General features: G+C 33.8%; 1 protein-coding gene across 1 annotated transcript in view; it reads right to left on the reverse strand.

Moving 5' to 3' along the window:
- Window positions 1-15,014, reverse strand: part of LUZP2 (leucine zipper protein 2) — a 489,127-nt gene that overhangs the window by 259,188 nt on the left and 214,925 nt on the right. The window contains exon 4 of the mRNA XM_053562887.1: window positions 10,527-10,608. Within this exon, the coding sequence (XP_053418862.1) occupies window positions 10,527-10,601 (75 nt within the window). The 5' untranslated portion in view covers window positions 10,602-10,608. The remainder of the gene's footprint in view (window positions 1-10,526; window positions 10,609-15,014) is intronic.

Here is a 15,014-nt window from a genome sequence, read left to right on the forward strand (position 1 = left end):
ACCTGTGGTTGGGTTTGAGAGCAATATCGTAGTGATACAGGTGAAATTTAATTTTATGGATATGTTTAATTCACCGTATTCAAAATATCATTTAGATATGTAATGGATTATAATTTATATCCTCTTAAAACAGTGATTCTCAACCTTCCTAATGCCACAGCCCTTTAATACAGCTCCTGTGGGTAGCAACTCACAGGTTGAGAACCACTGTTTAAAAAAAGAAATGTGTCTTTAAAATCCAATGTATGTTGAATACATATACCATATATCAGATTGTACTAGCCATATTTCTAGTACTCAATAGCAACATAGTGTTACAAGATTACTTGACTGATTAAAGAAATTCATGATATGGTTATCTTTTATGATAAACTGAGTCATTGGGTTGAAAATCAAATTTGGGAGGAAGGATAGGGTTTTATTTATATATATAAATTTTTCAATGCCATATATATAGATATATAAATATATATGGCATAGAAAAATGTTTAGTTATTAAAAATGTCAAATACAGAAAAAATAATATCATGGAAAACGCCTATCGGCAACCCCCAATATTAAACAAATATAAATACTTGGTCTAATTTTTTTCAGAGATTTTTGTAAATAAAATATGCATACTATTAAAGCTTCATCTAGTGTTCTTTCCTTTCCTCTTCCCAGAGGTAACTGCCATCCTGAAGTCAATTTCATATTTGTCTCATGAATATTTTTATACATTTTATTTATTGTATATGCTCCAATGGGAAATAAGTGCTATTACTTTGCATTAACATTTGTAAATTATGTGAAATTATACTTTATGCTTGTGAAATTTATCCTTTTTATTTTACGTATAATCAGTTAATTTATGGTAATTGTCAAATTTGTTATAGTATTATAGTAATCACTGTTGAAGGGACAAATTACTGAATTAATCAATGTAATGACTAAGTTACAGTAACTGACAGATCCCTAAATAAATAGTTTAAATACATAACAATACAGAGGTTACTGGTGCCTGGAGTCACTAGGTGAGTGAGTGGTCCATCAAGGCCAGTTGCAGTCATGGCATCTGTAACCATCTTTTTCATGATTTCTCCCATTATCACCATTTCCAAGATGCTGGAAAGCCCAGGACAAAAATTTGGCAAAACCCCATTCTCTAACTCTAAAATATTATCTAGGTATGTTATATTTTCTTTGGGAAATTTAACCTAGTGCATCCTAGAAAGAACTGGCCAGTTATCTGATGAGGTGGCTAAAGGATGACATAGAGTGATGTTAAGTTTGCGGTAACTCAAGTGTTGCACAAGTAATTAATAACCAGAGGAAATACATCAGCGGTTCTCAATCTGTATATCGCAACCCACAGGAACTGTGTTAAAGGGCCATGGCATTAGGAAGGTTGAAAACCACTGAAATATATGGTTAGAGGGACAGAAAGAAACAGTTCTATGAAAAATTAGTTGAATCATATAAGCAGAGGACTACAAGAACACCCATGGATTCTGGTTCCCCATATCTTTAAGAGCTGCAATAGTTCTAGTACCACCTAACTGCCTCAATGCATCTGATGCCTAGGCGTGGCTTTCCCTAAGGTACATTGGAAGTCTTTAGAGCACCTGTGAGCATACTCTTCTTTTCTGGCTTGTGTACATTTCAGGCATTATCATTCACTCAAATGAAAATTAGACCCAAACAATCTGGATGGAAGAACACACTAAACAGAAAGGGAAATCTGAAAACTCTTATGTCTGTGGTTTTGGTCATATTAATTCGTTAGGTAAGTTTGGATTTTGGAGATGCCAAGAGCAATCCAAAAACATTAGACACATTCATTGCCTCTTCATAGTACAAATTGATTGAAAAACAAAGGTATCATCAAGCGGGACTTAACTTCAACTAAAATTAGACATATATGGAAAGCAATAGTGCACTCACAATAAACCAAAAAAAATAAAAAATAAACAACTTCTACATTCTTTTCTACCCAGGTACTTTATTAAAACCAGAAATCTTTGATTTTGTATAGATTTTTGTTTCGTTTAAGCCATGAGCTACTACTACTTGAAACCATCTTTCTTTTGTTAATAATCTGCTTTTTCGGTTATAACATTGTTTTTCAGAAATCCTCACAAATTGGTATGGTTTGATATATACTGTTCATAATAAGAAAATTAATTTTAATAGTATCCTGAAAATACATTGCAATGTCAAGACTATGGTTATTTAAATGTTAAACAAGAACAGAAAAACTTGGAAATGCAATACTTAAATATTCCAGAAATAAAATACATTCAGAACATTTAAAAAGCATTAGCATTTTAGGCCATGGGTTTAGAATCTCAGCAGGATTTAATTTCCTTGAAAAAATAAGCATTCTTAGAGATAGTTATTAAAGAATTCACAGAAATGTGGAGACAGAAAATGCCATTCATTTACACTGAATAAGAGTGAATGAACATAGCAATTATTTTTGCTTAATGAGAATCAAAGTCTGAAACTAACTCTTGGTTCAGACTAATTATGTCTCACTCAGGACAAGTTAAGCCATAAAAATTAACCAGAGTAGTAAAATGTATCAAATAATCATTAATATCTTTAATTATTCTGGTCACACCTGATAGCTCATTCTTTCTTGCTGTCTGTTGGGGTTTTCCTTTAGAAACACAGGCTCAGAAAGATTACATTTGCGTCTTTATTATTTGCATAGGGATAAAAACAGTTGTTCACAACTTCATAAAGAGTATTTTAAAACAGAATTAGTTCAAGACAGATTTATAGGTTTTGGACTTAATTTTTCACACATGTATCTTTTTTATATTTTTGTAAGTTAATAATTGAACTACCTCTGTGTTTCATAACATTTTACTATGGACTTATCAAATGCCATGGATATTTGCAACTTCTTTTGCATGAACATGCAATCTTTTATTTTTACAAAAAAAGACATTACAGTTTAAATTTAATAAAGACCAGTGCATAAAATTATCTACTCTTAAATCTAAAATAGCACAGCAATATTTATAGAATCAATCTAAATTTTTGCCTATTTTGAGAGATAGTAATTACTATTATCTTGATCACCTTTTCTTATCCAAACTTCAATTACAATTATAGTCTTCCAAGGAAGGAAAATAATTAACGAATTATTTAAAATGTAAACATGTTTAAAAACATGTATTAATTTTATCTTGAGTTAACTTTGAGTCATAAATATGGAGAAAAATTAAAAATCATTTTGTTGGAGTCATCACCAAAATTTGGGTGATCCCAGTGATTTGAAATCCATCTTCTCCTAGATTCTCCTATCCACCAGATGCATATGGAAAAAACAATCACAGTATATACACATATATATCTATGCATATACATATATATCATTCCCGCATGAATTAAAGATTATGTTAATCTATTTTCAGATGCCTTAGAACATATTTATTCAGTTCAAAACACATTTCCTTAAAGAGATAACATGATTTCTTTCAGCTATAGATATTCTTTGTTGATGGTCATGATGTGTATTTTGTTAATATACTCTCAGAATTCTTTATTTGGAATTTTTACATCTGCATTAATTAAAGCAATATATCTATATATGAGTTTATTTAGTTGTTTTGTCATTAATTAGTTTGGGAATCATAAATGCACCTTCTTATAACATGAGATGAGATTTTTAGCTTTCTGGTTTACAAAAAATATTAATATGGCATATGTTAAGACTTAATTGGTCTTTGAAAACCAGGTAGAAGACACCATTAAAATCTCATGCAGTAATTTGGAAGTGAGGAGGTATTTTAGTAAAATAAAATTTTAAATGTATTTTTCTATCCAAATACTATATTTCTATTGCATAAATTTTGCTATTTTGTATTTATTTAACTAGGAATTAACATATAGATTTTTAAATTTATCACTGAGTAGTTGCTCATAATAGTTTTTTTTTGTTTGAATTGTGAATATGGCTATTTTCTTTTTTTAAACATTATTTTAAAGTTTGAACGTTTATTTTTATTGTTATTTAAACTTTCTAAAAATAACTTTATCATAATCTTTTCAAAGAACTAACTTAATATTAGGAGAATTTATTTTTTTGTTTCTTTGTTTTTATTTTACTTTTATTTTTTCTCCTAGTCTTTAAAATTCTCTCCCCCTATTTCCTTAAGTATGATTTTTGCTTTTTAGGCAACTTGTTGAATTAATGTTACCTTTAATCTTTCCTAAAAAATGCATTTAAGCTATCAATGCCAACTAAATATTATTTTGGTGTGTATTATTTTCAATATTATTCCATACTAACTGAATATTCTCTAATGTCTTTTAGTATTTCTTATTAATCAAATTATTACTGGTAAATATAACTTAAGGCATTATTTGACCATTTATAAAAATTCTTTTAATTTTTATTACAATAGGGTTGAATATGTGCTATCAATATTTTATAATTTATAGAAATTAATTTGTGTATTAATCCATACTTTATTTCTATAAGATTTCTATAAATGTTTTGGATGTGCACTGAATATAGGTATCTGTTAGGGATTTCTCTATATATAATAATTCAAAACCATCAATAGCATTTTTAAGGTATTCAATGTATTTATATTTTCAATATATTTGAAATGTATTTTTAATATATTTCATCTATCAATTGAGATTGTTTGATGTTGAAACTATATTGTTAGGTGCATAATATTTATGATGATTTTATTCTTTACTTTGCTGGTATATAATGTCTTCATTTCTTCTGTCTTAATTCCTGATATTCTATTTGGCAGATAGTAAAGCTGTTGCCATTTTTTAAATTTAATTTTGCATATATTTATTACATGTTCCTATTTGCTTATTTTAGGCATGCAGTATTTTAAATTCCTAACTTTAAGATGTTTGTAAAAATTGTCCTATTCTCCTAATTGTGGTTTTGTTTTAAAAATTACGCTACTAAATTTAACCCTAAATTTGAATTTATTGTGATTTCTAACACTTTGGAACTTTGGCCAACTTGAATTTTATGACTAATTTTTTTTTTCATTCTATTGAATAAATCAATTTAGTTTTATCCATCTTCTCTCTTTACATTGAAGAAATCAAGTTTTTCTACATGTGAGTTTTCACACACTATACTTTTTTCTCACAATAATTGCTGCTAATTTAAGATATAGAACGTTCATTAGGAAGTTTTGCTTATTTACCACATCCCATTGATGTAGTACCTTACTCCAATCAAAGCTACTTTGCTTTTCATACCAAGTTTCTTAAAGAGAAAACTAAATAGTTCAGGGTATTTATTTACTAATATTCCCCATATCACTTATGAAGTTTGCTGTGTTTATATGAGTTTTTTGAGGATAATATTTTTTCCAAAGAGATTTTCAAATGGAATTTGTATAGCAACACTTCTGAGGTCTTGTAGGCCTTAACGTTAGCATGCCAATTTAGATGAACAGAACCATCCCAGAAACTCTCTAATAAAACAATGCTTTATTGTATACTTAAACTCATCATCTCTCTTAAGATGTCTGATATCTATCTGATTATTGCCCTTTGTAGGTGATCTACTCATGTATTTAGAAAACTGAGCAATTTTATCTTTTATCTTGAAATGTTTAAAGTTCACTATGACATGGTAAGATTTCTATTTATTTAAATGTATACTTTAATCTGAGACTTAAATAATGGGAACTTTCACTCTGAGTCCCCAAATGTTTTAATATATGCCTTTTGGGGGGTCCTTTCCTGCTGCTTTCTAGACATTTTTCATCATTACTATCTTCTTTCTGCTACTTACATCATGCAATCTGTTCTTTATTTTAGCGAATGGGCATTGAGTATTGTGTATGTTTCATATTTGCAATAGCTCTTTAGTATGATTTCTTGCTTTTCCTTTTTATATATACAAACACATCTCTTATCATGGTGGATATATCAGACATGTTGAGTTAAAATTCTTATTTAGATCACCTAACCAATAATTGTACTTTAGAGTACATATATGGTTCAATCTATGTTCTTTCTTTTTAGTACCTCCATACCTCAAATATATTGTTATTTTAATCTTTCTTTCTTTCTCTCTCTCTCTCTCTCTCTCTCTCTCTCTCTTTCTTTCTTTCTTTCTTTCTTTCTTCCTCTATTTCTTTCTCTCTCTATGCTATTGACTTCCAGAAGAAGGGGTAGAAAGGGATATTCCCAAATAAAAGTAGGGGAATAGAGAGTAGCAGAATGCATAGATGGTCTTAAATCTACCCTTTTTTTGCATCCTACCACAGCCCTCTGCCCCAGTCAATAGTAACTCCCTGCGTCCAAGACATATATATCATTTTCTGTGAGTTATCTTTCTTCTTAGGAAATACTCATTACTTTATTTGTTGAGTTGTTCACTTGCTTTTATCAGTTCTTTAATCATCATTTTTCCTTAACTTCTTGTAGTTTTTCTAGGGTATATTTTTGGAAGAATGAGTTAGCAAAGGCATCAATTTGTCATCTTGAAAGTGACTCTACAAATGTGCATTTAAAATGTACTTCTGACAGTGATGGATGAAGAAAGGAAATGGTTTATTCTAGAATTCCTAGTTCTTAGAAAGAGGTTAATAAGCATTGTCGAATGAATGTGTAAGCTGCATGCCTCTGGTAAAATTACATCATATCTTGCTGCTTTCCATATATTTTGAACATAAAAGTGATCTCCTAGAGACAGAGAGTAAAATACTGGTTCACCATAGCATGGGAAAGGTAGTGAGGACAGTGGGAGATAAAGTGTGGGGGATGGTCAATGGGTGAAAAATGTAGTTAGTTGGAAAAATGCACAATGTTTAATAGCACAACAAAGTGACTACAGTTAATATCAAGTGTTTTATAATATGAAGATACACTACAGAAAACTTTCTTTTAACAGCATATTTTAAAATCTGTGTTCATGAGACACAATTAGAAGAGAGACTTTACCTAATAAATGCAATCCGTGTAACCAAATTCTTTGTACCTCAATGAATCCCAAACAATCAAATAAAATCAAATCTGTGTTCATTGTTTTTTTGCCCTGCTGAAAGATATAAAGAGACAATTATAATATAGATGATACAGTAATAATGAGTATGCCTGTGTTTCTGTAAGAGTGTATAAGAGGGTCCCCGTGAGAAGGCACCAAATCTGTAAAAGCCAGGAAGAAAATCCAAAAAATGAGTGTGCTCTGCTCTGTGGTGTCTTTCAGAAAAGTCTCGAATTTTAGGTGCCCGATATTAAGGAAAGTGGGCATTCATTTATGTCCAATAGAACAGTCTATTTTCTACTTCTGAAGTTGAAGAACAATCTATTGTCTATTTTCTAGTTCTGAAGTTTACTACCCTAAGACGTGAGTAATGTCCAGAGTGTTCTGACTGTAAATGATGTAAAGTTTTTATCAGCTGCTTGTCCCAGAAGATTCCAAGCGGCTAATCTTCTTAAGAGGACTAAAACAGCATAAGGAGAGCCTCCTAATGGAGAAACAAGGCTTCTGACTTCAAAGCTGTTTAAATTTGCTGGCTTCTATTCCATTCCTCATTCTCCATTCTCTCATTTTCTTTTGTATCTTCTTATGGCAAAGACCAAAGTAGCCCCTTCTCAGTTTCCACCTTGGGCAAGATCAGGTAGAATTCCCTTTGAAGATGGTCATTTGGGATTTTGGGTCTTTACTGTGAGCTGTTGTTACAGTAATGCATACATTTCCTAACTTCATCATTTGAAGAATGAATTAATAAATACATTTTTTTAACTTCAAGCGAGGAGTGAGGTGCACCTTCTGGTATTCACATCATCTAACTATATCAAGATTCTTATTTCTAATTGAGAGAGAGATTATACATTGCATGCTAATTTTCTTATTTTTTTATATTTTAGTTTTCTAAAAGAAATATAATGAATGAAAGTGAATCATGTGATGCTGTATAATCTGCTTAGTTATAATGACTAGAATGGTGAAATATTAAGAACAGGGTGGTGTTTGAAATAGTATGCAATTTTGAAGTTGTTCACAGTTGATTTTTTTCAACAATGCATCTCAAATAATCACCAAGTAAACTGCTATATAAGCAGCCTTGACACACTTCCTACAATGAAAAAGCCTCAGAGAAGTAAAATAACTTGCTTGCATTCATTCACCTGGGTGAAATTGAAATGGGAAGCAGAGAAGGAAAGGGAATGATGCCAGTTTAATTTCTAGTATCTACTACATGACAGGTGTGATTTTAGGGAAATGATACAAATTTTTTTGATGTGAATCAGCTCTTAAATATGATAATGACAAAACTTGCAGAAGGTGAAGAGCTTGATCAAGTCTGGTAAACAGCGAATATATTTACAGAGCTAGTAAATGGCTCACTACGAATTTAAATCCCAAACACTCTTATGAAGCACTCTTGTGAAGCACAAGCTAAGTTAGGAGCGTCTTTAGGAAGTCTCCGGGAAATGCTTACCCTTTCTCAGGACTCAGTGTTGAGCCGTAAGGCCTGGCTGTGAGCACGCTGAGATGAGGACAAGGACAATTCCATCAGGCCTGACTTCTTCCTCCTTCCAAACACATTCTTTGTCCCTGACATTTTCCATGCTTGGCTATTCTAACTTTGGCTTGTGCTCTTTTAAACATTATAGGTCTCTTCTTTTTGGATCTTAATCAGCTTGTGTAACATACTGGACTAATTATGAGTTTATGTCTTAGCTACTCTTCGTACTTGCTGTGCCAATGCAAGTTAGAACATTACCTTCTCCAAGTTATTCCTTTTTGGTAAAGCAACATTAAAATAATGTAGTTTTATTAGGAGCACCTGAAGAAATAATATGTGAGAGAACTTTTTTGTTTTTACTCAACTGATCAGTTTTATGAGGCTATGAAGGCACTCAGATTAAACACACTCAGTTAAGGCAGAGATGAGGTTGCAATTAGGACCAGTTAGTAGGTGTTGAGTCAGTAGGTACTAGATCAGGTGTTAAGGGTATGGTAGAACACGCTGTTACTTAAAGTATCTGCTTTTTTTATGTAACATTTGGTGTCCAGAGGTCCAGACATTAGGCCATATTGCAGGTGAACAGTGAAGTGTTACTCTCTGCAGAGTGGAACCAACATGCATGTTCTCATAGGTGGGCAAAACAGAAAGTAGTTAATCCTTAACATGAAATAATTTTGTACCTAAAAAGTCAAAAACCATTATTAGAAAGGCCATCCCCTGAAATCAAATATGCTAGATGACAGATAGGCTGAGTTTCAACAACAATAACCCATGTCCTAATCGAGGTTGTGAATGGAAACCCTTGTAAGTGAAAGGTAGGCTGACTATTTGTAGGGGGATTTCAGGTGATTGACAGAGATGGAGACTTTGCCTTCACTATGGTTTTAGCTTCGTAAACTTGATGCTTGACCTCAGTCTTTTGTACATGTGCAAAACAGACCAGCCTTGTTTCAAACAATTCAATCATATGCTTGAGTCACCCTGTCTTAGCCTCCTAATTGTCTAATAGCTACTTCGAACCCGGGGAGGAAAAGAGTCCTCCTCTTGGGAGCACACCTTTTAAATACAACCAGAGACAATACTCCCCACAATTGCCTCTTTTATTGAGCTCTTACACCTGAGACCACTATAGAAACATTCTTTGATCACTTCAGGGCCAGGTCAAACAACTCAGGGCAGCCTCTATGACCCAGAGCCCACCAGAATCGTTCAACCTGGCCATTCCCAAACCGCTTACCCTGCTTCATCTGTTCTTTGCATCAGAAAACACAATAAAGGCAATTGCGCACATTTACCCCTCACCTTCTCTTTCATGACCAGCCCTGGAGCCTCCCCACGTAGCCCCTCATCCATGGCATGACAGAGGGAGCCACAAGAAGTTTTCAATGGTAGTCTTGTCTTGATCTTTTGGCTTTATGATACCTCATGTTTTCTATTGATTCAGGAAATTAAATATAATGTCTAGTGCTAGTAAATGATGTATAAGGCAGGTCTGGGAATTAGTACAGATCTCCAGTTAAGCATGCTCTTAGGAGTACCATTTCTCCTGCGTAAGGTGGATATGAGACATGAGGGTCAAAAGTACATCATTCTGAGAGAGAAAGTCTAAAGAGCAGGTTTTTCTTTCAACTTTGCCATGCGTCATAACCATATGGAGTTGATCAAATTGGCAGAAGGTATCGGTGTGTCCCTGAGAGCTGCTTGTTCAGAAGATGCGGACTGGCTCAGGGATCTGCTTGACTTAATGTACTTCATAGTCAGTCACACCCCACAGTCTACGGGCCACTGATGTGGGGCTTGACACCAGCACTCCTGGCCTGCTCTGTCCCTCAGATTCTCATCCATAAGAGAAGGCTGGGAATTGCACAATGGCCACAGTCAAAACAGTAATCTTTTCTTGGTATGAATACTGACCCAGTATTATTCTAATCATGGTAACTGACACCTCTTTTACTGAGTTTTCATTTTTATTTTTTATAGGTGTTTTTGTTCCATGGTGATTTTAGAAAAAAGAAAATAACAATTTCCCAGCTGCAAAGCAAAGGCACAAAGAAGAAACCCACTTACGGTGGCTAGGTGTTTCTCTGCTTTCTCAGACGTCTCTTTCAGTTGATTTTGCAGGGCCTCCTGAAGAGACTTCATTTCTTCTCTAGTTTACCAGAAAGCATAGCAAAAGAGAAAAAAAAAAGTATATAATTCTATTATTTCCTATGCACATTATGAACAGAAGCTTTACAGTCCATGCCTGTAGGAAACAGACAACTGGTGTAGTCTAAAGCCACAGTTAAGCACACAGGATGCACTGAAAAGCATGGTAATAAAGGTCTTTCTCTTTCATGCAAGTACTAAAAGCAAGAAATTGCCCTGCTAGTACAAGAATCCCACTGTGTGAATCACCCACGAGGTACATAATGTGTTAGATCAAATCAATATAAAATCCAAGTTGAAAAGCTAATTTCACTGACAGAATGCCAGGGAGTGAGCATGCTGGCTGGAAAAAGTCATCATAGACTTGCTGATAGCCTAAAATTACTGTTCCCTCTGTTCCTAATTGATTAATTCTAAAGCATTATGCTTTAGACATCCTGCACAGGGCCCAAACTTTTTATAAAAATAAAGGGAAAAGAGACGTTTTGCTAACATGAGGGCTCCTTTAATGCGGATAATAACGGAAATGCATGCCTGTGATAAATTCATGGTGTCTTCAGCTCACTAAGGCAGAGGGGCCTTGACTGCTTTGTTAAAAATAGGAAGATTCCCTATGAGGGAATCTATTCCCTTATGAGTTTAGATTTTACTAATTTATGAAAAATCATTGTATCTTTCTGTGCCTTGATTTTATCACCCAAGCTATCACTTCAAATAAGAACAACAAAACAGAAACATGTTCTAATATTATCAGCAGCTAAAGTATTTAAAATTCCCAACATAAGCCCAAAAGACTCAGTCTGGAAATTTAGACGAATGACAAGTCTTCGCATAGTCAACTTCTTCAGTGATAAAATAGGCACAGTGATAGAACTGACTTGTAGGCTTGTAGTCAGGATTTAGATGGCACAAGGTAAGTAAAATGCTCAGCACGATGCTTGGAAGGGGTTACTTTGCAAATGCTAGATCATCACCTCTCCTACCAGCACCTCTCCAGACTCCCACGTCCATTCCTTGTCCACTGTGTTCTATACAAACTAAAGCGGCTCTTTCAGCATACAGGACTTCATGGTGCCCCAGGCTTCCTACTCTAGAAACTCTTTTGTCCCAGTCTAAAATTCAATACTGTGAGAGAGGCTCTATGCTTATTGGAATCAATTTAGACTTAGGGTAGCAAGCAAAAAGATAGTTAGAACAAGTTATAAAACAATTACACTTACTTTGGTTTTTAGATGATTTATGCTTTCTGGGGAGATGCTTATAACATGTTTTGCTTAAAGTGGATTTTAAATGACAGTTTCCATTACTGCTTCAAACTGATCTCTTTTATCACACCTGTTTCATGAATGAACACTTAAAATCTGGGCTTCCATTATTACTTTCCAGTATTTTTAACAAATAGCTTTTGTAGTATATGTAACGTAATATAATGAAATAGAATGTAAATATCTACATATATTGTAGGCTTACAAAGTGCAAGCCATTCTTAGAAGCCTCACATCAAACTGTGGATTATAGTATAGATCAGTGGTTCTCAACCTTCCTAATGCCGCAATGCATTTTCATTGTTAAAAAGGGGTTGTGACCCACAGGTTGAGAACCACTGGTATAGACAGAAAACTGATGGATAAATAGGTGGTAAAATTGTGTTCTGGAGTCTATGTATTCAAACACATGGTGATTACTCTACCTTTACTGAAAGAGAGAGGGAAGGAAGGAAGAAGGAAGGAAGGAAGACTCAAATCTTCAACAATCACTAAACAAAATGCAAAAATGTTATTATATATAAAAAACTTTAATAAGTTGACCACTCAAGGGATTGCAACAAACTGGTCAACATACAGAGATGGTCAACATAAGGAACAAAGCCTACTGTACTGATAAATATAGGTGGTGTATGTCTGGTCTATGAAAATTAGGTGAGCTTAAGGAGGTCAATGGAAGGAGATGGTCAACTATAAAGGTTCTACTGTACATTCTTTCAAAAAGAACCTATACTGACATCTAGAGGCAATGTAGGGAGCAAGACAAAAAATAAACTGAAATTTGTTAAAAAAGAGTGGAGAAGCAATCAGTGTAACTGGCTTATTGTACCCTCAATGAATCCCCAACAATAAAAAAAAAGAAAAAAAAAAAAAAGAGTGGAGAAGGTAGAGAATTCTGCACATTTTCATGTCTATCAAACAAATTGGTAAAGTGAGCCTTGGTCTTCTAAATCTCTCCATCTCTTCTCTGCCTCCAGTATAGGTTTATTTTCTTGTCATGCTCACTGCTCTCCAGCTTTAGGTGACCCTAAATTTCTACTTCACGGACTTAATAAGTTACCCCACAATGGGAGATAATTTCTGACTTGTGTCTGCACCACTTCCCACCAGCAACTAAGATTTGCCAAAACTATATCTCGCTACTCTGGGATTCTATATGGTACTAACCTGAGGCATTAACTGTAAAGAATCGATGGCTCCAGTGACACTTGTGATAGAATGCTCAAATATTGAAGTCTTTTAGCATAAAATTTTGTTACAAGGAATCTTAAAAGGCAGTTATTTCATACCTCTTCTACCCCAAATTATAAATATCAAAACACACTCTCTCAAATCACTCTGCATAGCAGTATTTCATTCAAGTCATTATTAACTTATATTTTCATAACATCACAGGTGGAGAACCTGATGCTACTACAAACATTCTTTTAGGTTTTAAAAAATATTATTGTAAAGTCCTTCACAATAATACCAATTTTAAAATTACCTTACAGGGATATCCACTCATCAACAACTGCAAAGAATGAAATGTTTTCTTTCTTACTTCCTTTTTTTTTTTTTTCTTAAGACAACCTTTCAGATATTTCAATATACTATCCTATCACCTAGTTTCCATTTCTTGGTTAGATAATCTCAGTCATGACATAGTGTGTTTTAAAATCTCTCTAGTGGCTGAGCACAGCGGCTCACACCTATAATACTAGCACTCCTTGAGGCTGAGGCAGGTGGATCACCATTGGTTAGAGACCAGCCTGAGCAAGAGCCATACCCCGTCGCTAAAAACATCCAGGTATTGTAGTGGGTCCCTGTAGCCCCAGAAACTAGGGAGGCTGAGGCAAGAGGATCACTTGAGCCCAAGAGCTTGAGGTTGCTATGAAGTAGGATGCCATGACACTCTACCAGGAGCAAGAAAGTGAGACTCTGTCTCAAAAAAATAAAATAAAATAAAATAAAATAATAAATAAAATATCTTCTATGAATAATATCTAGGCTGTCTAAATATTTCTGCAAATTTAATTCTCCAAATTCTCTCTCACTCTCTAACACATGCACATGCCCCTTTTTCTGTCTTTCTTGGCAGAAAGACACTGTCCGATTTTCTTTATACATGGTTGTTATATGGCAGCCCCGTATCTTCTAAGTTTACATCTAGTTCCAACTGCATAGAGAACTGATTAGTAACCTACTGATTACAATTCCAATAGAGAAATTTTGATTGATTCAATTTTATTTTGGTGTATACCTTTGATTACAAAAAAAATCAAGACTTCTAGAGGTCACCACTCCAGGTAAAGGTCAGATGGCAAGGATCTGGGCTAAGTGATCTGGAGAAGAAGGAACAATCAAGAGGTAGGCATAGAGCTAGACAAAATTTACAATGCACTGTGCTCCTTCAAATTCAGATAAGACTTTTAAGTTTACAATAAATCAATATTTTTATATTCAAACAGTATCCTTTACTGTTTATTAATATTTTTAAATTTGGAAATGAGATACTCAATATCTATCACAGTCAGACAAGTATAATTTTAATATTCATCTAAGTCAACAGCAAAAACTAATAAATCAAATCTTAAAAATTACCTTTATTGAGTTTTCATTCTGATTTTAGTTGTATATCTAACAACATTATACACTTTAAATAAGTTTTCTAATTTTAGATAAAACCCTGAAATAGCAATAATAAAATTTATGTTCCATTTCATCCTTTCATTGCAAAACTTGTTATATCATCTTGTAATTTATACACACTATCAACTATGTACATGATGATTTAAAAATTCTTAATAAACCTAAACAAACATGTTTTTCAGCTTTTTTCTAGGTATTTGTCTGTCAGATAAAACAACCATAGATAATGTAAGAAAACATTACCAGACTAAAGGAATAGACTTTTTCTTTCTTTCTTTTTTTTAGAGACAGAGTCTCCCTTTGTCACCCTCAGTAGAATGCTGTGGCGTCATAGCTCACAGCAACCTCAAGGTCTCAGACTTAAGCGATTCTTTTGCCTTAGCTTCCCAAGTAGCTGGGACCACAGGCACCCGCCACAATGCTCGGCTATTTTTTGTTGCAGTTTGGCTGGAGCCGGGTTCGAACCTGCTGCCCTCGGTATATGGGGCCGGTCCCCTACTCACTGAGCCAC

The sequence above is a fragment of the Nycticebus coucang genome, chromosome 14 (genome assembly GCF_027406575.1).
Source record: "Nycticebus coucang isolate mNycCou1 chromosome 14, mNycCou1.pri, whole genome shotgun sequence".
In the NCBI taxonomy this organism is placed as follows: domain Eukaryota; kingdom Metazoa; phylum Chordata; class Mammalia; order Primates; family Lorisidae; genus Nycticebus; species Nycticebus coucang.